The sequence below is a fragment of the Stegostoma tigrinum genome, chromosome 8, assembly GCF_030684315.1.
Source record: "Stegostoma tigrinum isolate sSteTig4 chromosome 8, sSteTig4.hap1, whole genome shotgun sequence".
Lineage (NCBI taxonomy): Eukaryota > Metazoa > Chordata > Chondrichthyes > Orectolobiformes > Stegostomatidae > Stegostoma > Stegostoma tigrinum.
The window spans coordinates 103209180-103231572 of NC_081361.1; the positions used below are offsets into that span (position 1 = coordinate 103209180).

The 22393-nt window shown below is 49.1% G+C and overlaps 1 protein-coding gene across 5 annotated transcripts in view; it reads left to right on the forward strand.

Moving 5' to 3' along the window:
• The window catches only part of col11a1a (collagen, type XI, alpha 1a), a 432184-nt gene that overhangs the window by 353461 nt on the left and 56330 nt on the right, over nucleotides 1-22393 (forward strand). For all 5 annotated transcript variants that reach the window (XM_059648209.1, XM_059648208.1, XM_059648211.1 and 2 more), the window contains 6 exons: nucleotides 145-198; nucleotides 2680-2787; nucleotides 4396-4503; nucleotides 7485-7538; nucleotides 11147-11200; nucleotides 15442-15549. In XM_059648209.1, the coding sequence (XP_059504192.1) occupies nucleotides 145-198; nucleotides 2680-2787; nucleotides 4396-4503; nucleotides 7485-7538; nucleotides 11147-11200; nucleotides 15442-15549 (486 nt within the window). The remainder of the gene's footprint in view (nucleotides 1-144; nucleotides 199-2679; nucleotides 2788-4395; nucleotides 4504-7484; nucleotides 7539-11146; nucleotides 11201-15441; nucleotides 15550-22393) is intronic.

Here is a 22393-nt window from a genome sequence, read left to right on the forward strand (position 1 = left end):
GAATGAACAATTCTCTCACCTACTGGATAAAATGATGTTCTGATCTGGATATGTCCACCTCTCTCTCTCTCTCTCCCCCTCCCTGTCCTGGTTCCTTATAGATGAAATCCAAAATAATATTCTTTTGTTTTCTTTAACCTGCAGGGACCAGCAGGACTGAAAGGAGGCGAGGGTCCCATTGGCCCAACTGGCCCCATTGTAAGTTTTTCACTGATTGGAATCGGGATTTTGTGGGAATTGCTATTCGGTGGGACTCACACACAGTCTCAGTGAGGGGCAGTTAACAGCTTCTTCACTAACTAAAGAACATCAGTAAAATCAGCAACACAATGTCATCTTTACATCAGTGCTAAAGTCCTGTGGGGTGTTGACGTCAGGGGACATGGTTCCCACAGGGAGGTGGGATCATCCAGGATTTACTGACACACAGAGAGCTTTGGGAACTGGTGGCCAATGAGAGGTTTTCAAACTGAGATTGAGAGATTAACATTGAAGACGCAGCATTGGTGAATGCTGAACAAAATCAGGAGAATGGATTTGAGGTTTTATTTAAATCATTCTTAGGATGTGGATGTTGTCAAGGTCAGCGTTTTCTGTCCGTGCCTAACTGCCCTTGAGCTGACTGGCCGTTTCAGGGAGTTGTTAAGAGTCGGTCACATTGCTGTGGTCTAGAATCACCTGTAGGCCAGCAGATTTCCCTCCCTGAAGGACAGTAATGAACCAGGTGGGCATTAGCTGACACTGGATGCTACTCTGTCATTGTGAATGGGCGAGTATTTTATTCCAGATTTTTACAGTAATCAGTGTCTGCCACAGTAGGATTTGAACCCACGACTCCAGAACATTAGCCTGCAGTAACAGATTACTTGTCTAGAGATCAGCACAGAACCGGCATGTCCTATGTGGAGGGGTATCGATTCACCAGGGTCCAGCTTGCAGCTTTCTCTGCGTCTCAGTGACTGCATTTGCTGGGCGGCTGTCTCCATCTGCACTGCATTAGGGAACAACATCGTAACTTGTCGTAAACCCTTCCAGGGCAGGCTATTCACCCATCACAACACCTTCATTTATTGCCTCATACTGTGCTCCAATTGGCTGCAGTTTTTCCTCATTACACCTGTGTCAATGCTTCAAAAGAATTTGAATGTCCGTAAAAGCCTTGGGACATCGGCAGGGTGTCAAAGGCACTATAGAAATGTAGGTTATTGTTTCCTTTGCTGGATTTTGAAGGGATCTATCAACAGCATGTGAAGAGTTGCAGGTAATGATGAAAACATCTTAGAAATGCAAATTGGTTGTTCTTTTCTAAATATCCAAACTAATCCAGCATATCAAGCAGTGCATAAACTATGGAGAATTTACATTCTTTGACCTTCAGAATCATAAAAAGATTAAATAGAAAAAAGTCCCCTTGAAGGCAAATACTTACATTCCAAAAGTGCATATCAGAAGCAAGTATTCCCTGTGGATTTGCATATGTTTGCATAATATTTAAATATTTATTGCACAGGACAGCGATTTAAAAGCAGTTTTGATGGAAGTGTACTTTAACTATTAACAGATAAAATATACTTCAAGTATCACAGAAGGTTATGTACCATTATAAAATACTGAAAAATCAATAATCCATCATATGAGAATGCAGATGTGTTTTAAAACACATCGGTCTTTGTCATTTGGAATAGTTCGGGGTCTGATGCACACACAGCTACATCCAGAGAATGCCATTACAGAAAAAGCCCACATCCCTCAAACACTTTCTCAACAGGACCCCATCCCATGGCTTTACACACAGGGAAATTAATCTGAAAGCCTAGACATTGTTCTAATGGAGAAAATACAGGAACTAATCTCGGCACAGCAATGTCCCATCAATAAAAATCTGTCTAACCCCATGCTGTCCCTGCCACTGGGAGTGTTTGATTGGGAGACAGTGTAGAGGGAGCTTTACTCTGTATCTAACCCCATGCAGTCCCTGCCCTGCAGTTAAATGGTATTATTTTTCTCTCTGTCTGATTTATTTGGAGGCAGGCTGCCAGAGAGTGAGGACAATCTTGTTCCAGAATCATCTCTTCCTCAGTCTCCATTCTACTCCCTGTTGGATTGGTGTGAAATGTCCTGTCAGATTGTCTGTACAAGGGCAGGTGCAGTTCATTGAGGAATTTTCTCTCTTTCCTCCTGTCATTAACTGTGCAGATCACTGCCTTAAAGTGGTACAATCGAAAAAAGAAGTAAATATGAAACAGAGAATATCTATTCCATCCCTCCCACATGTCCTGCCGTTCCTGCAGAATACAGCTGATATGTACCTCAACACCATTTTCCCAGCTTTGTTCAATATCCCCCAACCCTGTTTATCAACTTGAAAGCCTCAATTAACCCCCAGAATCGATTTTGTTCCTGGGGGAGCAAGGTGCAGTTTTCCACCGAGGCTGTATGAGTTGGATCGGGGTTCATTGTGGTTAGGGGCATTAGGGTGAGGGCTTGCGAGAGGTTGGGGTTTGTGGGGATGTTGGGGATAGGCGGGCTGTTATGAAATGGGTTGAATTGTATTGGGATTGGGTTGTGATGTGATTGGCCATAAGGCTGTGTGGGATACCTGAGTAACTGTTGAGCCATCTTCAGTGTACATGTGCTTATTGTCATTGTTAAACCAGCTGATTGGATGATTGTTTTCAGGGATCTCCCGGTGAGCGAGGAACTGCTGGACCTGCTGGACCAATTGGTCTTCCTGGTCGTCCTGGACCTCAAGGGGGTCTTGGTCCTGCTGGAGAGAAAGGAGCTCCTGTAAGTGTCTGTCCATCTTCAGGGCACTGAAAGATCAGCCTGTAGTCACATAATATTAGAAAGCAGCTCCTTTGCTGTATCTGCCCTGATCTGGGGTTTCAGCTCCACATTGAAGCCTCTCTGAGGTCCTACTGCTCTACCTTAGCACTGCATCGTTTCAGCATCGCGTGTTTACCCAGCTTCCTCTTAATGCTGTCAACACTGCTCACCTCGAACCCTCCCTGTGCGAGTGATTTCCACATTCCATTCCCTACCTTCCTTTCTGCCAGTGAAATCAATGCTGTTTTCACTGTAAAGTCCTTCTCCAGGTACAGCCCTCAATCCTTTGAGAGAAATTTTAGCTATTCCATCACTTTGTCATTGCCTTTTTGCACCCTCCCTCACACGTTAACAGTTTTGAATCTGGAGAGCACAATTCAGCACGGATTCAATACGAGTTCATTCCAATTCTGATCCCCCAAACCTGAACACCAGCTGTTCACACTGGTATGTTTAATTGTCTTATTTTGCTTCACAGTTACTCATCATCCTCCAGATACTTCAACACCTCAAACCCATTTGCAATCTTACTTTCCAAGCTGTATAATTTGTTCTTGTTCTTCTTACTAAAATATTTCATCACACGCTGATCAAGCTGTTAATTTACTAGCCCATTGCCTGATTAATATTTTCAGCAGTGCCTGGTTCCCAGCACACTCTGTTCACCAGAAACTCACTCACATAGTTTGAGTGTGGACTTCACCAATCCCCAGATCTTTCCCAAAAAGTTCATGGTCCTGTTCTTCCTCCCATACAGCCCTATGTCTGCAGGTTCCCTGATGCTGCTGTGTATTTTACCAATGTCTGGAATCATTCTGTGATGAAGATCCACACTGTAGAACAAGATTCTTCTGCCCATCAGACCAATGTTGATAGAAAGCATGGCTCAGGTTTCGGTACTGAACAAGGGGTTGGAAGGACTCAGGTCAAAATTAAAATACCGGCCATTATTTCCCAAATACAGTGAGCTTTTGTTTTTTCTCTAAATCAGCCTCTTGTTCTGACACAATGTCAAGCACCTCTGAAAGCCCAGGCATTAAACATCTACTGCACCACAATGATTAATACTCACTTTTGCCTCACGGACATTATGCACACATGGTTTGATCTTTACAATATCGAAGCTGTCTCCCCCTAATTAACACCAGCCTTTCTAAGTGGAAGATTACTCGTGTCTATGGTAATGCTCTATGTTATTAACAACAGAAAATGTTGCAAATACTCTTGACAGAACCTGCACTGACAGAATCAGCGATTATATTTCAGAGTGCGAATATTCAACTGAACATGATGACACTGAGTATTTCTAAAATTTTCCGTTTTTATTTCAAAAAGGCAGCATCTGTAGTATTTTGCTGCAGTGACTCCCCTGTCACTGATAATGTGGTACAGACCGAGTGCCTTAGACACATCAGTCCTTCTGATCAGTTTAAATCTCAGACCACCTGTTTGTGAACATGCCGCTGACTCCTTCATCATTGACTGACCCCTCCTGGTTAATTGAGGTGTGATGGATGGATTTGTAAACCCTCACCCCATTTTCACTGGCCTCTTCCTGTCATCTTCCAGGGGGAGAAAGGACCCCCGGGTCCAGCCGGTCGGGATGGGGTGCAGGGACCAGTTGGTTTGCCTGGTCCTGCTGGGCCACAGGGACCTCCAGGAGAAGATGGTGACAAGGTGAGCGAGCATTTCACCTTCGGTTCTCACTTTTCCTTCACATTTATCCCCATATCACATACCTCACTTAACGCTGGTCCATTTGTTAAAAAGGTGAAGGTGGGTCTCCCTGAATCAATATAGCTTTCTTAAAGGTCTTTTCACAATTCATAGAAATTAAAGGTGACCATTCAGCTCCTTAAGACTGCCCCATCATTTATAGCCATGTTGTCCTTGGGTTCAACTGGGCCATATGTAGATATCAGCTTCCCCACCCACCTTCCTGCAAACCCTCCCCACCCACCTTTCTACAAACTCCCCCACTCACCTCTCTGCAAAACCCTCACTCACCTTTCTGCAAACCTCCCTACCCACCTTCCTACAAACACCTCCCCCACCTTCCTCCAAACCCCCTCACCCAGCTTCCTGCAACCCCCCACCCACCTTCCTGCAAACACCTCCCCCACCGTCCTGCAAGCCCCTCCCCCACCTTCCTGCAAACCCATCCCCCACCTTCCTGCAACCCCCCCACACACCTTCCTACAACCCCCCCACACACCTTCTTACAACCCCCCCAACCATCTTTCTGCAACCCGTCCCCCACCTTCCTGCAACCCCTTCCCCCCCGCCAACCTTTCTGCAAATCCCTCAACATCCAAGAAAAACTTTCAATCGCCTTTAAAACTTCTCATTGGCCCCACCTTCCAGCCTCTTCAGCTGTTGTGAGAGAGAGTTCCAGAACCCCAGCTGCAATCCCCCACCACCCAACCAGCATCCCACCCCCCAACCCCCATCCCCCTGAACTGCCTGGCTCGGGTATGAAGGTTCTGCCCCTTATTCTGGATTCTGCCCCTCCCCAGGGGAAACAGATACACTTCATCAACCCAATCAACTCCTCCGATTGATTTAAACATTTTAATTCGTATAAAAGCTAGGAAGATACATTCCAAAATACAACTTTTCCCCAGACAAGTTTACTTCAGCCTCAGGATCATCTGGAGAACATTTCCCACCAAACCCCCAGAACTGAACACCTTCTTCCCACAGCCCCAGCCCCTCTTGCTCCCTGACCCATCTGCCCCTGGTCCCCACTGCCCCCTGACCCCCTCAACCTCCCAGCTCTTCTGGCCACCTGACCCCTCTGACCCTCTCAATGGCCTGCAGCCTGTTCACGAGTCAGTTTCCCATGGGTGGTGGGGACAGTGACCGCGAGATTCCTCGAGAGATGGGGATGGTGTGGGGAGGGGGTCATTGAAACGGAGAAACCCAGGAGCACCCCCAAAGGTCAACTGCTAATTTCACATTTCCACATTGTTTATCATAAATCAGATTCAAGACTGGGGGTCTGGGGGGGGGGCGGGATTGAGGTGAGGAAACAGGGTGGGGGGAGTGGATTGAGGTGGGGGAACAGGGGGTGGGGGGGCGGATTGAGGCGGGGGAACAGGGGGTGGGGGGGCGGCTTGAGGTGGGGGAACAGGGGGTGGGGGGGCGGCTTGAGGTGGGGGAACAGGGGGTGGGGGGGCGGCTTGAGGTGGGGGAACAGGGGGTGGGGGGGCGAATTGAGGTGGGGGAGCAGGGGGTGGGGGGGCAGATTGAGGTGGGGGAACAGGGGGTGGGGGGCAGCTTGAGGTTGGGAAACGAGGGTGGGGGGGGGCGGCTTGAGGTGGGGGAACGGGGGGTGGGGAGGGGTGGTGCGGGTTGAGATGGGGGAGCAGGGGTGGGGCGGTTGGCAGATTGAGATGGGGGAAACAGGGGATGGGGAGTGTGGTGGATAGAGATGGGGAACAGGGGATGGGGTGGCGGATTAAGATGGGGAAACAGGGGTTTGGGGTGTGGCAGATTGAGATGGGGAACAGGGTGTGGAGCGATGGCGGATTGAGATGGGGGAACAGGGGGTGGGGTGGCAGATTGAGATGGGGAACAGGGGATGGGGTGGCGGATTAAGATGGGGAAACAGGGGTTTGGGGTGTGGCAGATTGAGATGGGGAACAGGGTGTGGAGCGATGGCGGATTGAGATGGGGGAACAGGGGGTGGGGTGGCAGATTGAGATGGGGAACAGGGGATGGGGTGGCGGACTGAAATGGGGAAACAGGGCATGGGTGGATGGCGGATTGAGATGGGGAAATAGGGTGTGGAGGGATGGCGGATTGAGATGGGGGAACAGGGGCTGGGGTGGCAGATTGAGATGGGGAACAGGGGGTGGGGGTGGGGGATGGAGATGGGGAACAGGGGGTGGGGGGTGGCGGATTGAGATGAGGAAATGGGGTGGGGGGTGGCAGATTGAAATGGGGGTGCAGAGGGTGGGGCGATGGCGGATTGAGATGGGGGTGCAGGGGGAAAGGGGTGGAGAGGTGTGGAAGGGAGAGTTTTGGAGAATGAAGGTGTGGCCAGGATCTGGGGAATTGGATGCGGGAAGTGAAACTGGTGGCTGAGTGTTTTGGATCTGGGGAGGGTGGGGGTACGTGGTGGATGATGGGAGGGAGACATTTCCTAACACAGTGAGTGTGATAGTTAGGGTGACGGTCGAGGGGGCCGGTGAGGGTGAGAGTCGGGGAGATGGTGAGTGTGAGGGCCGGGGAGACGATGAGGGTCGAGGGGGCAGTGAGGGTGAAGTTCGAGGGGGAGGTGAGGCTCAAGGGGGCGGTGAGTGTTGATGGGAACGGTGAGGGTGAGGGTCGAGGGGATGGTGAGGGTGAGGGTTGAGGTGAGGGTCGAGGTGAGGGTGAGGGTCGAGGTGGGTGAGGGTTGGGGTGAGGGTTGATTTGGGTGAGGGGCGAGGTCGTGGGTGAAGGTCGAGGTGAGGGTCGAGGTGAGGGTCGAGGTGAGCGTCGAGGTGAGGGTGAGGGTTGACGTCGTGGGTGGGGGAGGGGGGTGGAGGGCGGAATTCCAAATCCCTGGAATATCAGGTGGTGGATCGATCTGTGGGGGAACGGAGGCTGTGATTGGGTGAAAGCTCTAACAAACCAGAGTAAAGCTGTAATTTGATTGGTTATTTACACAGGGTGAGATTGGGGAACCCGGTCAGAAAGGAACAAAAGGATCAAAAGGGGAGCAGGTGAGTGAGCCGACTGATTGCCGACCAAAACATTCCCATTGTTTCTCCCACATTCCTGCTTCGCAGCATGTGGCTCCATCCGGGATCCTCCAGGAACTCGGCACTTTCCAGAAAAGTTGTGTCAGCCTGAAAGAGCAAACCTCCATGAAATGTCAAATACAGTCCCTGAGCAGCTACATCGATGGACCACGCCCGAGGAATCCCCCAGGATCAGGCACAGACCTGCCTCAGATTTACTGCAAAATATACCCGGCACATCGGCAACATCCTGCAGGAACAGCACAGTCTATTTAACATCACTCAGAAAGATTATCCCCTCCGACAGTGCGGCACTCCCTCAGTACTGATCCTCCGACAGTGCAGCACTCCCTCAGGACTGACCCTCCGACAGTGCGGCACTCCCTCAGTACTGACCCTCTGACAGTGCTACACTCCCTCATTACTGACCCTCCGACAGTGTAGCACTCCCTCACTCCTGACCCTCTGACAGTGCGACTCTCCCTCAACACTGACCCTCCGACAGTGCAGCACTCCCTCAGTACTGACCCTCTGACAGTGCGGCACTCCCTCAGCACTGACCCTCCGACAGTGCGGCACTCCCTCAGCACTGACCCTCTGACAGTGCGGCACTCTCTCAGTACTGACCCTCCGACAGTGCGACACTCCCTCAGCACTGACCCTCCGACAGTGCGGCACTCCCTCAGTACTGACCCTCCGACAGTGCGACACTCCCTCAGTACTGACCCTCTGACAGTGCGACACTCCCTCAGCACTGACCCTCCGACAGTGCGGCACTCCCTCAGTACTGACCCTCCGACAGTGCGACACTCCCTCAGTACTGACCCTCTGACAGTGTGGCACTCCCTCAGTACTGACCCTCCGACAGTGCGGCACTCCCTCAGTACTAACCCTCTGACAGTACGGGGCACTCTCAGTACTGACCCTCCAACAGTGCGGCGCTCCCTCAGTTCTGACCCTCCAACAGTGTAGCACTCCCTCAGCATTGACCCTCCGACAGTGAGGCACTCCCTCAGCACTGACCCTCTGACAGTGCGGCACTCCCTCAGCACTGACCCTCCGACAGTGCGGCACTCCCTCAGCACTGGACCATCTGACAGTGCGGCACTCCCTCAGCACTGAACCTCCAACAGTGCGGCACTCCCTCAGTACTGACCCTCTGACAGTGCGGCACTCCCTCAGTACTGACCCTCTGACAGTGCGCCACTCCCTCAGCACTGACCCTCACCGTCCGACAGTGCGGCAGTCCCTCAGTACTGACCCTCCGACAGTGCGGCACTCCCTCAGCACTGACCCTCTGACAGTGCGGCACTCCCTCAGCACTGACCCTCTGACAGTGCGGCACTCCCTCAGTACTGACCCTCTGACAGTGCGGCACTCCCTCAGTACTGACCCTCTGACAGTGCGCCACTCCCTCAGCACTGACCCTCACCGTCCGACAGTGCGGCAGTCCCTCAGTACTGACCCTCCGACAGTGCGGCACTCCCTCAGCACTGACCCTCTGACAGTGCGGCACTCCCTCAGTACTGACCCTCTGACAGTGCGGCACTCCCTCAGTACTGACCCTCTGACAGTGCGCCACTCCCTCAGCACTGACCCTCACCGTCCGACAGTGCGGCACTCCCTCAGCACTGACCCTCTGACAGTGCGGCACTCCCTCAGTACCGACCCTCCGACAGTGCAGCACTCCCTCAGCACTGACCCTCACCCTCTGACAGTGGTGCCCTTGCTGTGCCTGCGTATTCTTTTAGAGCCAGGCCTTGTTGCTGTGTGACACCTTTCAAACACTTGCTGCGTCTGAAATGCTCACAGTGAATGTTGAGCTTTATCTCAGCCTCCTGCTGCTTCAGTGTGAGCAGCTCGGCTCCTTCCCAGGCCTCACTGAGCTGTCACTGCCCTGTTTGTTCTTCCAGCACTTAATGCCATGTGCTCAGGGGAATCTGTGGTGTGGTGGTAATGTCCCTACCTCTGAGCCAGGATGCCTGGGTTTAACAGCCCAGGGGCACCGGTGGCTATAACATCTGTGAACTGGCTGGTTGGAGAACATATGGCAAGAACAGGAAAGATGCTCAAAGAGGGCAGACTGTTTAAATGTTCTCAGATACAAGGTGTTCAAAGAAGGTGGGGTGGAATTATTGGTGAAAAAAAAGCATTGCTTTGCTGGAGAAAGAGGATGTCTCAGAGGATTACAAGATTTAATCAATTTAGCTAAAGCTAAGAAATAAAAAGGTGAAATTACATTATTACCATAGAGCGTCAACTATTAGGAAGTATGTAGAGGTTCAAATCTGTCGGGAAATTACAGAGATCAATAATGGGGCATCCAAATACACAAATAAAGACTAGGATATTGGTAGTGTTAGAGGCAAGTGTTCTTATACTGTTTTCAGTAGCACTTCCAACAGCAGAATGTGTGCAGTTCAACAAGAAAGAATGCACTCATGGTTCCAGTTCTTTGAAATGAGATGGGAAAAGTGGATTGAGTGTCAGTGGGACAACAGTTAGGAGATAATGATCATTGTAACGTAAGGCTTAGAATGATTGAGTAGAGTGACAATGGTCAATTCAGAGTAAGAAAAATCAGTTGTGGAGAGCTGACTTCAATAGGGTATGAGTGGAGCTGCGCAAGACAGGAATAAAAGGCAAGAGACTCTGTAAATGAGCTACCTTCAAAGAGGAGATAGTTCAGGTATACTCAAGGTATATTCTCTCATAAGTGTAAGGTAACAAATCCCTGAATAACAAAGGATATAGATGTTAAGGTAAAAAAGAAAAAGTATGCTTATGACAGGTGTCAGAAAATACGATTGAGAACCAAAGGAATTCAGAAGGTTTGAGATGAAGTAAAAAGACATATATGAGAAATAAAGAGGAATTATGAGAAAAGACAAGCAGCTAATATAAAAGGGAATCCCAAAGTTCTCTAAAGACTATTAAATAAATGTGTTAAAAAAATTATGGCTGATTAAACACCAAGGTGGGGATTTACACATTGAGACAGGAAAGATGTGGAAGCATTGGAAAAGGTGCAGAGGAGATTTACCAGGATGTTGCTTGGAATGGAGGGAAGGTCTTAGGAGGGAAGGTTGAGAGCCTAGGGCTTTTCTCTTTAGGATGTTGAAGGATGAGAGGTGACTTGATAGAGGTGTACAAAATGATCAGAGGTATAGATAGAGTGGACAGCCAGAGACTTTTTCCTGTTACGAGGGAGCATAGTTTTAGAGTGGAGGTAGATATAAGGGAGACATCAGAGGTAAGTTCTTTACTCAAAAGAGTGGTAGGGGCGTGGAACGCATAGGTGGAGAGGGTAGTGGAGTTGGTCTCATTAGGGGCATTTAAGAGGCTATTAGATAAACATATGGATGATAGTATAAGGTAGGGGTGGAGATTAGATAGATCTTAGGCTTAGAATAAAAGATCGGCAAGCATCTTGGGCCAAAGGGCCTGTACCGTGCTGTACTGTTCTATGTTCTATGTTCTATATGACTCCCCTGGAGCAGGTTGCCCTGACTGAGGGAGAAATGTTGGAGCTCAGTTTGTACAATAGCCCGGTGCCAGATTAATTTCTTTCCTTTTGTCTCTCTCCTCAGGGACCTCCTGGACCTCATGGTCTCCAAGGACCCATTGGACAGCCTGGACCAGCAGTAAGTCACTTTCCCTCATGTCACTGGTAATTCTACAAGGACAGTCCTCATATGAACAATGGGAAGCTAATCATAGAAACATCCAAAGTTCAGGGCAGAATTAGGCCATTCGCCCTTCTAACCTTCTCTGCCGTTGAAGATGATCTTTGCTGATCATTGAACTCCGCACTCTATTTCTGTTTTCTTCCCAGACCCAGGATCCCTCAGATTCCCTGACTCAGCCCATCCAGTGTTTTCTTACATCTAATTGGTTATGGGAGATTTCTGACACAACTCCAACAAACTTCTTAGCTCACAAATCTGTAGTCCCTGTCATTGAACAGATCCCATGGAACCAGAAGACCAGCTGACCCTTGTGTTGGATTTTCTTCTGCTTCAGTGAGTGAGCGGACAGTGGTTGAGGAGCAGATCCTCCAACACAAAATGACCTGGTGTGGCAGTATTACACAGATGGAGAGTGTATTTACAGATTTCAGTTGGAATCTTCGTCAGGAAAAGTAAAATCTATATCCCATAGACATTACATCACTTCTCCCTTGTAATCGGTACATAAACAGAGCCACAGCCAATGGGAAGTGACCCCCACACCGAGAGCCTCTACAGTTTGCTGTCAGAGCTTCATCACCCTGAGTGTGTGGGAGTTCTTCTTCACATCACCCCACTCTTTAAAGGGGATTCCCCCCTTGTTTCTGACATCACCACACCCCTCCCCACCCCCCTCTCCGTCACCAACCCCCCTTCCTCCACCACACCCCCACCCGCCTTCCCATCACCAACCCCCACCCGTCTTCCCATCACCAACCCCCCTTCCCCCACCACCACCCCACCCCCCCTCCCCATCACCAACTCCCCTCCCCCCCACCACCCCATCACCAACATCCCTCCCGCCCACCACCCCATCATCAACACCCCTCCCCCCACCCCCACCCCATCACCAACCACCCTCCCCCACACCCCATCACCACCCCACTCGCCATCACCAACACCCCTCTCCCACACCACCCCCACCCCCCTCCCCATCACCTCCCTCCCCCCAACAGCTCACCACCCCCTCACCATCAGAACCCCTCCCCCCACCACACCCCATCTCATCACCAACCCCATACCCCGTCACCAACCCCCTTCGCCACCCCCCCCCCCACCCCTCTCCCCATCACCACAGTCGAAAGCAATTTTCTCTGTTAACACTTATTTTCATTTAGGGAAAGAAATCTACCATCGTTATCTGGTCTTGCCTACATGTGACTCCAGACCCACAGTCACATGATTGACTGTTAACTACCCTGTGAAAAAGGGGGGACCAGCCAACAGTGCCCACAAACGGTCATAAGATGTAGTAGCTTAGCATCCTGAAAATGCCCCCCTTATCTCAATTCTCCAGCTTCCGTTAGTCAATCATCTAACCATGCTAATCCATCCCCTCTGACTCCATTGCCACTTCTCTTAAGCTAATGTGTAGTACCTTATCAGACACCATCCCAAACTCCAAGTATATTACAACCACTGCTCTCCCTTTATCCTGTTTGTTATCTCCTGAAAGAATTCTTGTAAATGCAATAGGCATGATTTCCCCTTCATGAAGACACACCAACTCTATTTAATAATATTATATATTTCTATATGCTCTGCTATTAAAATCCATTAACATCGAGTCCAACATTTTCCCAATGCCAAGTGGTAAACTAAAGGGCCTTTAATGACCTGTCTTTGTCTCTTTTCCTTTGTAAATAAAGGTGTTATGTGGGCAGTTTTTCAATCCTCTGGGACTTGTCCAGGAATCCTTAGATTCAGGAAAATTACTCCCAGTGCATTCTCTACCCCTTCCTTTCATATCCTGGGACACATCCCACCACGTCACACCTGACATGTAGGAAGATGGTCATAGTTGTTGGAGGTCAATCATCTCAGCTCCAGGACATTCTCTGCAGGAGCTCCTCAGGGTAGTGTCCTTGGCCCAACCATCTTCAGCTGCTTCATCAATGGCCTTCCCTCCATCATAAGGTCAGAACTGGGGATGTTCACTGATGACTGCACAATGTTCAGCAACATTTGCGACTCCTCATATACTGAGGCAGCTCATGTTCAAATGCAACAAGATCTGGACAATATCCAGGTTTGGGCTGACAAGTGGCAAGTGACATTCACGCCACACAAATGCCAGGCTGTGACCATCACCGATAAGAGACAATCTAACCACTGCCCCTTGACATTCAATGGTGTTACCATCACTGGGTCCCCCACTATCAACATCCTGGGGGTTATCATTATTGACCTGAAACTCAACTGGATTCACCACATTAACACAGTGACTACAAGAGCAGGCCAGAAGCTGGGAATACTGCAGCAAGTCACTCACCTCCTGACCCCCCCCCAAAGCCTGTCCACCATCTACAAGGCACAAGTCAGGAGTGTGATGGAATACTCCCCACTTGCCTGGATGAGTGCAGCCCCAACAACACTCAAGAAGCTTGACACCATCCAGGACAAAGCAGCCACTTGATTGGCACCACATCCACAAACATCCCACTCCCTCCATTAATGATGCTCAGTAGCAGCAGTGTGTACTGTCTACACGATGCACTGCAGAAACTCACCAAAGATCCTCAAGCAGTACCTTCCAAACCCATGACCACTTCCATCTAGAAGGACAAGGGCCACGGGATACATGGGAACACCAACAGCTTCTAGTTCCCATCCAAGCCACTCACCATCCTGACTTGGAAATATATCGCCGTTCATCAAAATCCTGGAGTTCCCTCCCTGAGGAGGGACATGGATTGCAGCCTTTCAAGAAAGCAACTCACCATCACCTTCTTGAGGGTAATTAGGGATGAGCTAGAATTGCCAGTGATGCCTATGGCCTAAGAGTGAAGGAGACAAAAAAGGCCCAGGAGATTTATCTTACTTTATTTCCCGTATCACTTTCTCTGAAGAGTTATTGTATTTACTTCCTCTTCTCCTCTTGGTTCTTGAATATCTTGTAATTTTGGAATGCTATCACTGTCTCCTACTGTGGAGTATTTGGACATTTGCTCTGCCATTTTCTGGTTCCCCGTTACTGTTTCTCTACTGTCATTCTCTAAGGGGCCTATGTTCACTCCTGATCTCTCTCCTGATTACTAAAACTCTCCCCCTGTTCCAGTCACCTCAAACCCTAGGCCAGCTTCATTCCCCAGAATTAGGTGCTGTACTGCACTGTCCCTTGTTGGACCATCTCCATGTTGATATAAAAAACTCTCCTGAACCCGTTGCAAGAAATCCGTCCCCTGTATTCCCTTCACACCATGACTATCCCAATTAATGCTGGGGAGGTTTCAATTTAATATAATGACCCTGTTATTGTTGTGATATACCTCAGTGAATTGTCTCCATACCTGCTCCTCTATTGCTTCTGATTGTTTGGGGGTTCTGTAATACACCCCCAACAGCATATCTGCTTTTTTTATTCCTAAAATCTATCCACAAAGCCTCAATTAATCACCCCCACAATGACTGTTCCTGCTCACTGCAGTGGCTAACTCCTTAATTAATAATGTAACTCGCCCTCCTCTTTTATGGGTGGTATGCTAGTTCAGTGGTCAGCACTGCTGCCTCACAACACCAGGGACCCAGATTCAACTCCATCCTCAGGTGACTGTCTGTGTGGAGTTTACACTTTCTCCCCTGTCACTGCGTGGGTTTGCTCCAGTTTTCTCCCACAGCCCAAAGATGTGCAGGTGAGGGTGGATTGGCTGTGTTAAATTACCTGTAGTGTTCAGGGATGCCCAGGTTAGGTGGGTTATTGGAGGGGTGGGGGGATGGGCCTGGGTGGGATGTCTGAGGTTGTGTGTGGACTTGTTGGGCCGAACGGCCTGTTTCCACACTGTAGGGATTAATGTCACCATTCCTTGTCCTGCCCAAAGATCCTACAGCCTGGGATATTGGGCTGTTAGTCCTGCCCCTCTGTCAGCCATGTCTCTGAGATGGCAACAACATCACAATCCATGCCATTAACTTCTCTGTTTAACCAATAAAACTCCTCGAGGTCATCAGCCTTGCCTTACTGCCTTATGGCTCAACATGGCTTGGATCCTTTTCAGGAGAATTCCAAAGAATAGTGACTTCCACTGGAACTCCGGCCTCACCCCTGTCTTTGTTTAGAAGCCCCTTGTGTTCCATCACTTTCCCTTGCTGTCAGGGATGTCTGCCTGCAGCCAGTGAGGACAGCAGAGACTGAACGAGGTTTGTGTTCTTACCTCCAGGGTGGAGACGGGGAGCCAGGTCCCAGGGGACAGCAGGGAATGTTCGGACAGAAAGGTGACGAAGGACCACGCGGATTCCCTGGTCCGCCCGGGCCAATTGGTCTTCAGGTAATCCCGCAATAACAATAAAACCGAAACACAGAGAATGCTGGAGAAACTCAGTCGGCCTGGCAGCATCTGCAGAGAGACAAACAGAGCTAACGTTTTGAGTCTGGCATCACTTTTTCAGAACTGAAAGGGGTTGGGACTTTTATCGGTATTTTACATTTTTGGAAAAAGGCAGAGGATCAAATAGAATATCTGGAATGTTCTGGGACAGGTTCAGGGGTAAGAGAGAGATTAAACAGCAAAGGGATGAGGGAACAGAAGGCAGCAGGCGCACAGAGACTCACTGGCTGATGAAAGGACCCCTCTGAAATCGAAAAGAAACAGGAAAACAAAACAAACAGTAGCATTTGGCAGGAGGCCAAGAACAGAAATGTCAGTGTGAAAATCAGGTGGAGAATTCAAATGTCAGCTGGAAGGTCAGAGCTAAATGAATTATACACAGTGCCTGCAATCTCATTAAACATCCCTTTGTGGATCACTCGAGCATTCTCCAATCAAATTGAATATCAAGACAAGACAGGAAATGGCTTGATGTGACCCAACGAGCATTGATCAAAACGAATGAAAAATATCAGAGAGAGAGAGAGAGAGGGACAGAGAGAGAGAATGGGGGGGAGACAAAGGAAGACGGAGTGAGGGACAGAGACAGAGAAAGAGAGAGAGAGAAGGAGGGATAGAGACTGAGAGAGGGGCATACAGAAAGGCAGGGGTGACAGAGACAGAGGGGAGCACAGAGGCAGAGTGGTGGGGACAGAGAAGGGGGGGAGCAGAGAAAGAGGGAATAAGAGACAGAGAGAGGGAGACAGAGAGAGAGAGAGAGAGAGAGGGGGGACAGAGAGAGAGGATACAGGGACGGGCAGAGAGAGAGAGAGAGGGGGGGACAGAGAGAGAGGATACAGGGACGGGCAGAGAGAGAGAGAGAGGGGGTCAGAGAGAGAGAGAGAGAGAGAGAGAGGGGGGGAACAGAGAGAGAGAGAGAGGATACAGGGACAGAGAGAGAGAGAGGGGGACAGAGAGAGGGGATACAGGGACGGGCAGAGAGAGAGAGAGAGAGGGGGTCAGAGAGAGAGAGAGAGAGGGGGGGGAACAGAGAGAGAGAGAGAGGATACAGGGACAGAGAGAGAGAGAGGGGGACAGAGAGAGGGGATACAGGGACGGGCAGAGAGAGAGAGAGAGAGGGGGACAGAGAGAGAGAGGATACAGGGACGGACAGAGAGAGAGAGGGGGGGGGGAACAGAGAGAGAGAAGATACAGGGACAGAGAGAGAGAGAGGGGGACAGAGAGAGAGGATGCAGGGACAGAGAGAGAGAGAGGGGGACAGAGAGAGGGAGAGGATACAGGGACACGGGGGGGGCACAAAGACAGAGGGGGACAGAGACAGAGATGAGTTTGACGGAGGTGGGGGACGGACCAGAGAGAGGGAGTCAGAGACAGAGAGAGAGAGGGACAGAGAGGGTGGGAGAGGGGAAGGGGACAGAGAGGGGGACAGAGGCAGACAGAGAGAGACAGAGAGAGAGAGACGCAGAGACGGTGGTGGGGGGGGGGGGGGGGGGGGGGCGCAGCAGAGGCGGGGGACAGAGAGAGAGGAAGCCAGAGAGAGTGAGACAGAGAGAGAGGGAGGGGACAGACAGACAGACAGACAGAAACAGAGAGAGTGAGACAGAGAGAGACAGACAGACAGACAGAAACAGAGAGAGTGAGACAGAGACAGACAGACAGACAGAAACAGAGAGAGTGAGACAGAGAGAGACAGACAGACAGACAGACAGAAACAGAGAGAGTGAGACAGAGAGAGACAGACAGACAGACAGAAACAGAGAGAGTGAGACAGAGAGAACGACAAAAACAGAAATTGCTGGCAAAGCTCGGCAGGTCTGGCAGCATCTGTGGAGAGAAATTAGAATTAATCATTGGGGTCAAGTGATCCTACTTCAGAACTGATGGTAACTCGGAAAATGTCGACTTTGTGGGGAAGATAGAGGTGCGAGGGTAAGGAGTAAATGATAGGTGGAGATAGAGCCCAGGAAGAGAGAAACACAGTTGGACAGAGAAAGGAGAGGGGAAAGGTCAGTGTGGAGGAATGAATCAATAAATGCAAAGCTGACAAAGCACAGCGGGTCTGACAGTATCTGAGGAACAGGGGAATCATTGTTCCAGGCTGAACCCTCCATCAGGACTAGGGGGTAGAGGGGAACCCAGAAATAAATAGAGGGAGGGTGGTGGGCCTGGAGGAAGGGTAGGTGGATATGGGTAGGGGGTTATTGTGATTGGTCAGGAGGAAGGGTAGAGTGGATGGGAGAGTAGGAAGATGGACAGGTTCACTCAGGTCAGGGAGGTATGGCGCGAGAGGGCTGGACATGGGATAAGTTTGGGGGTGGAGGGATGTTGAAGCTGGTGAAGTCAATATTGAGGTCATTGGGCTGTAAGCTCCCAGGGTGAAATATCAGGTGCTGTTCCTCCAGGTTACATTTGGCCTCAGTCTGACAGTAGGTGAGGCCAAGGATGGACATGTCGCCAAGGGGAGTGGGAGGGTGTGCGGGGATTAAAATGGATGGCAATCAGAAGGTCGGGATGGTTGGTGTGTACAGACAGATGCTCTCCGAATCAGTCCCCGAGTCTGTGTTTGGTGTCCCTGATATAGAGGAGACGACACGGGGAGCGACAGATACAGTAGACCAGGGAATGATTAGCTGCTAATGGGGACAGTTAGTCGGTAGCAATGGATTGTGTGTGTTAGCAGCCCATGTAAGAGCAAGGCCTGGTGTCTAGGGGTGGAGGGAAGGGCATGGGAAAAGGCACTCAGGCCCTAAAGTTGTTGAACTCAACATTAAGTCCAGAGAGAGAGAGAGAGAGAGACAGTACTCCCAACAGAGATAGTAAGAGCTGCAGATGCTGGAGAATCTGAGATAACAAGGTGTGGAGCTGAATGAACACAGCAGCCTCAGTGTGTAACCTCCCAACTTCTCAATTTCACCCGTTTTAAAATAAAATTGTGTTTGCGAGTTTTGAGAAGATTTGTAGCTCAGGTTGAGGTTCTGGATGTGAGTTTGCTCGCTGAGCTGGAAGGTTAGTTTTCAGACGTTTCGTCACCATTCTAGGTAACATCATCAATGAGCCTCCGACGAAGCTTCATCAGAGGCTCACTGATGATGTTACCCAGAATGGTGACGAAACGTCTGAAAACTAACCTTCCAGCTCAGCGAGCAAACTCACATCCAAAGTTGTGTTTGATTGAACTTCTCATTGAGGGGAAGTTTGTTTCTTTACACTTCACTGTACACCCAGCCACTGATCCAGCATGGGGATACCGGAGGGAACTACTCTCATTCCCGGGAACAAAAGAGAGCAGAGAAGATTTTTGGGAGAGGGTGCGGTTTAACCAAGGTGTTCAAAATGACAGAGAGAGTTTGATCGAGTAAATCAGGAGACAGTGTCTCTTGGAGCAGGGGGGTCAGTGAACACAGGGAGACAGATAGAAGGGAATGGGGTAAAAGCCCCAGAGGGGGAGATGAGGGGCATTGTTTTACACAGTGAGTTGTTGGGATCTGGAACGTGCTGCCTGGAAGGGCAGTGGGGAGCAGATTCAATCATCACTTTCAAAATATTAGGAAAGGAAAATCACAGAGGGTGCTATGAAGAAGGAGAAGGGAAGGAAATGTGTTTAAATGGACAGTTGGTTTAAAGATCTGGCACAGATACGATGGGCTGATTGGCCTTATGCTGGCTCTGGGTTGTGAATTCATGCACTGCTATGACTGGTTTGCAAGAACAGAGCTTTTCGCTGTCCAGCCCCTCAGTACAACAGGCCGGCCTGAAATCCTACAGGATTGTCGCAGCTCTATAAAACTTTGGTTAGACCGCACTTGGAATACTGCGTCCAGTTCTGGTCGCCCTATTATAGGAAAGATGTGGATGCTTTGGAGAGGCTTCAGAGGAGGTTTACCAGGATGCTGCCTGGACCGGAGGGCTTATCTTATGAAGAGAGGTTGACTGAGCTCGGTCTCTTTTCATTGGAGAAAAGGAGGAGGAGAGGGGACCTCATTGAGGTATACAAGATAATGAGAGGCATAGATAGAGTTGATAGCCAGAGACTATTTCCCAGGGCAGAAATGGCTAGCACGAGGGGTCATAGTTTTAAGCTGGTTGGTGGAAAGTATAGAGGGGATGTCAGAGGCAGGTTCTTTACGCAGAGAGTTGTGAGAGCATGGAATGCGTTGCCAGCAGCAGTTGTGGAAGCAAGGTCATTGGGGTCATTTAAGAGACTGCTGGACATGTATATGGTCACAGAAATTTGAGGGTGCATACATGAGGATCAATGGTCGGCACAACATTGTGGGCTGAAGGGCCTGTTCTGTGCTGTACTGTTCTATGTTCTATGTTCTATGTTCTATGTGGCCAAGACTGAGCTATAGCCTTCAAGTGGCGTAATCATTGGGCAGTAATGGTTCTGAACAAGTTAAAGAAATTGCATTTAGCTCCACTCGATCTGATGATATCACACACCTTTGAGTAGAGGTGGTGCAATGTGTTCCTGACAGGAATGAATGTGTAACACACAGCTCCTGAAGGTCCTGGGTAATTGTGTCCAACAAGTTAATGTAAATGTTCTTTCATGTTATCCATACTTCTCCCTGGGGCACCACACTAAAAATCAAACCTTGCTTTTAACTGAAGTTATCACAAAAGTTAAAGAATTTAAGGAAGTATGAAAATTCCCAAATTATCTGAATTTTCATACCCAGGTTTACAGAATGGGCCAGGTTTCTGTATTTAACAAACAAAAAACTATTAATTGGGAGTAAGCAGACTCTAGCAATAGATAAACAATTATGGACTGTGACTATATAAATCTACCAGATAAAAATCCAACCCAGTTATAAACTCCCCCACACAGACTAACAGAGGGACACAAAAACGGTGCTATGCTCAGGTTGGGGAAGCATGTTCAGAGGTCCCTGTCTACAGGGTTTCCTGAGATGATACTTCTGCTAATCAGATACTGCTCCTTGATCTTCCTTCTCTAGATACTTCCCCTTGTTTGTAGGAGACACGGGGTGACTGGTACTCATATATAACAGTCTCGGATTTATTCAGTCGTAGTGACAGCTAATAACAATGGGAAAGGGGGAATAAACTGGCTGCTTTCGGGGTTAAGATTTTTTTTACTGCAGCATAAAAGTACAATTCCCTCACTTCCAGAGCTCCAATGGCTTCTATCCTAAACATTCACACCCACAAGCTGCTCAGCTCCCTGGGAGCCAATCACATCGCTGTTGCCAAGTGCAATGGATTGAACAAAAACTGAGAAAGCAGATCAATATCTGAAGTCCAGAGCGTTCATTGACATGATCCTTTCGGCCCATCAGGACCTGCTGTTCCTCAATTTCTCATCTTTGGGTACCTTCAGTTGCCTGTAGGAAGCACCAAGTAACTAAAGTCTCTGACTAATTGTGTTAAAAGCCACAACTTAGAGCAACTAGTGAGTGAAAATAAATTGGCTATCTACAAACTCTTGGTGTTTGTATCGCAGAGAAAATGACATCCCCCCCCGCCTCACCTTTCAGGAGGGCTGCAATAGGCTTAGGGTTATCCAATCACATCACTGTTGGCAAGCGGAAGGTCTTTGTCATGGATAACTGACAGACCAATCAGCTGCTGTTGCTGTCTGAAGTTTGAAAGTGTGCAGCAGTGCTGAATACAATCCTCAGTTTTGGAAACAGTCCTTTCATAGAAAATAAACTGATGATATCATGCAATAAATGACCTGATTTTGTAAGACAAATGCCTATTGTATTTAGCCTCACCAGTGATGTACCCTGTCTCACTGAGGCCCAGACTCAGTGAAGAGGAAGGAGTGTTTGTAGAGAGTATCACAGCTGCCCGATCTGTGGTTGTCTGTCTCCCTGAGAGAGGGTGAGACTCTTGCCTTACAGTCACTAACACAGTGCCCAGGGTTAAGCCACTGCAGGAATGGTCAGGCCTGTAGGTAGTGGCAGGAAGGTAGTGGGGGCAGTGACCAGGACATAGTCTGAAAGCTGTCCCTGTGCTTGGCCTCTGAAATTATTCTGAGCAATGTGCTGACAAGCCTGCATTTCATCAATGTATTCATTAGTATCGATCTTTGATTTGTTTTCCTTTTGGTTTTAATAAATTGAAAAGCATTGGGTAATAAGATTGGAGATGAAGTCAGGAGTAAAGAGTGCTCTGTAATTTGCTGGGTCACTTACCAAGGTTAATGAGGCTTTCTGCCTGTCGAGATGCAAATCTTCCCCCTTTAGGATCACACCTGCTTAACAGGGCCGTTCACATCGTGGGCTGGAAGGTGCTGGTTTGATTATTGTGAGTGCAAAGACATTTTTTGCATCATTCCCTACACCTTCCCAGCGCCCAGTGATCTCACAGATTAATCCCATCCATTTGCCTCCCATGAAGCAGCAGTCAGAACTGTCCATCCGTATCAGCCTCATTGCACTGAGGCTACAGGGAATTAATCTCATTTATAAATCTCCTGCTCTCAGCAGGAGCAGTGTGCCCCAATTTGCTGGATGTTAGGAAGGATGGCAAGGTCCTGGGGAGAGTGAGGAAACTATAAATTTTACAATTCTCTGCCCTGGAACTGGGTGAGGCTCAGCCATGAAATAGATCTAAAGCTGAGACTGTTATATTCCTTCAGATTGTGACCTGTTCTTGTTATTTCTGTCCTGTCAGAGCCAGAATACTGCATGATTCAGTAATAATTTCCAAGGAGATGCTGCATTTGGCAGTTCTAAAATCAATACTGCCTGCAAACAAGGGGCAGGGCTTGTGGAAAGGTTTTTAATAGGCCACAAACCATTTTGGAGGG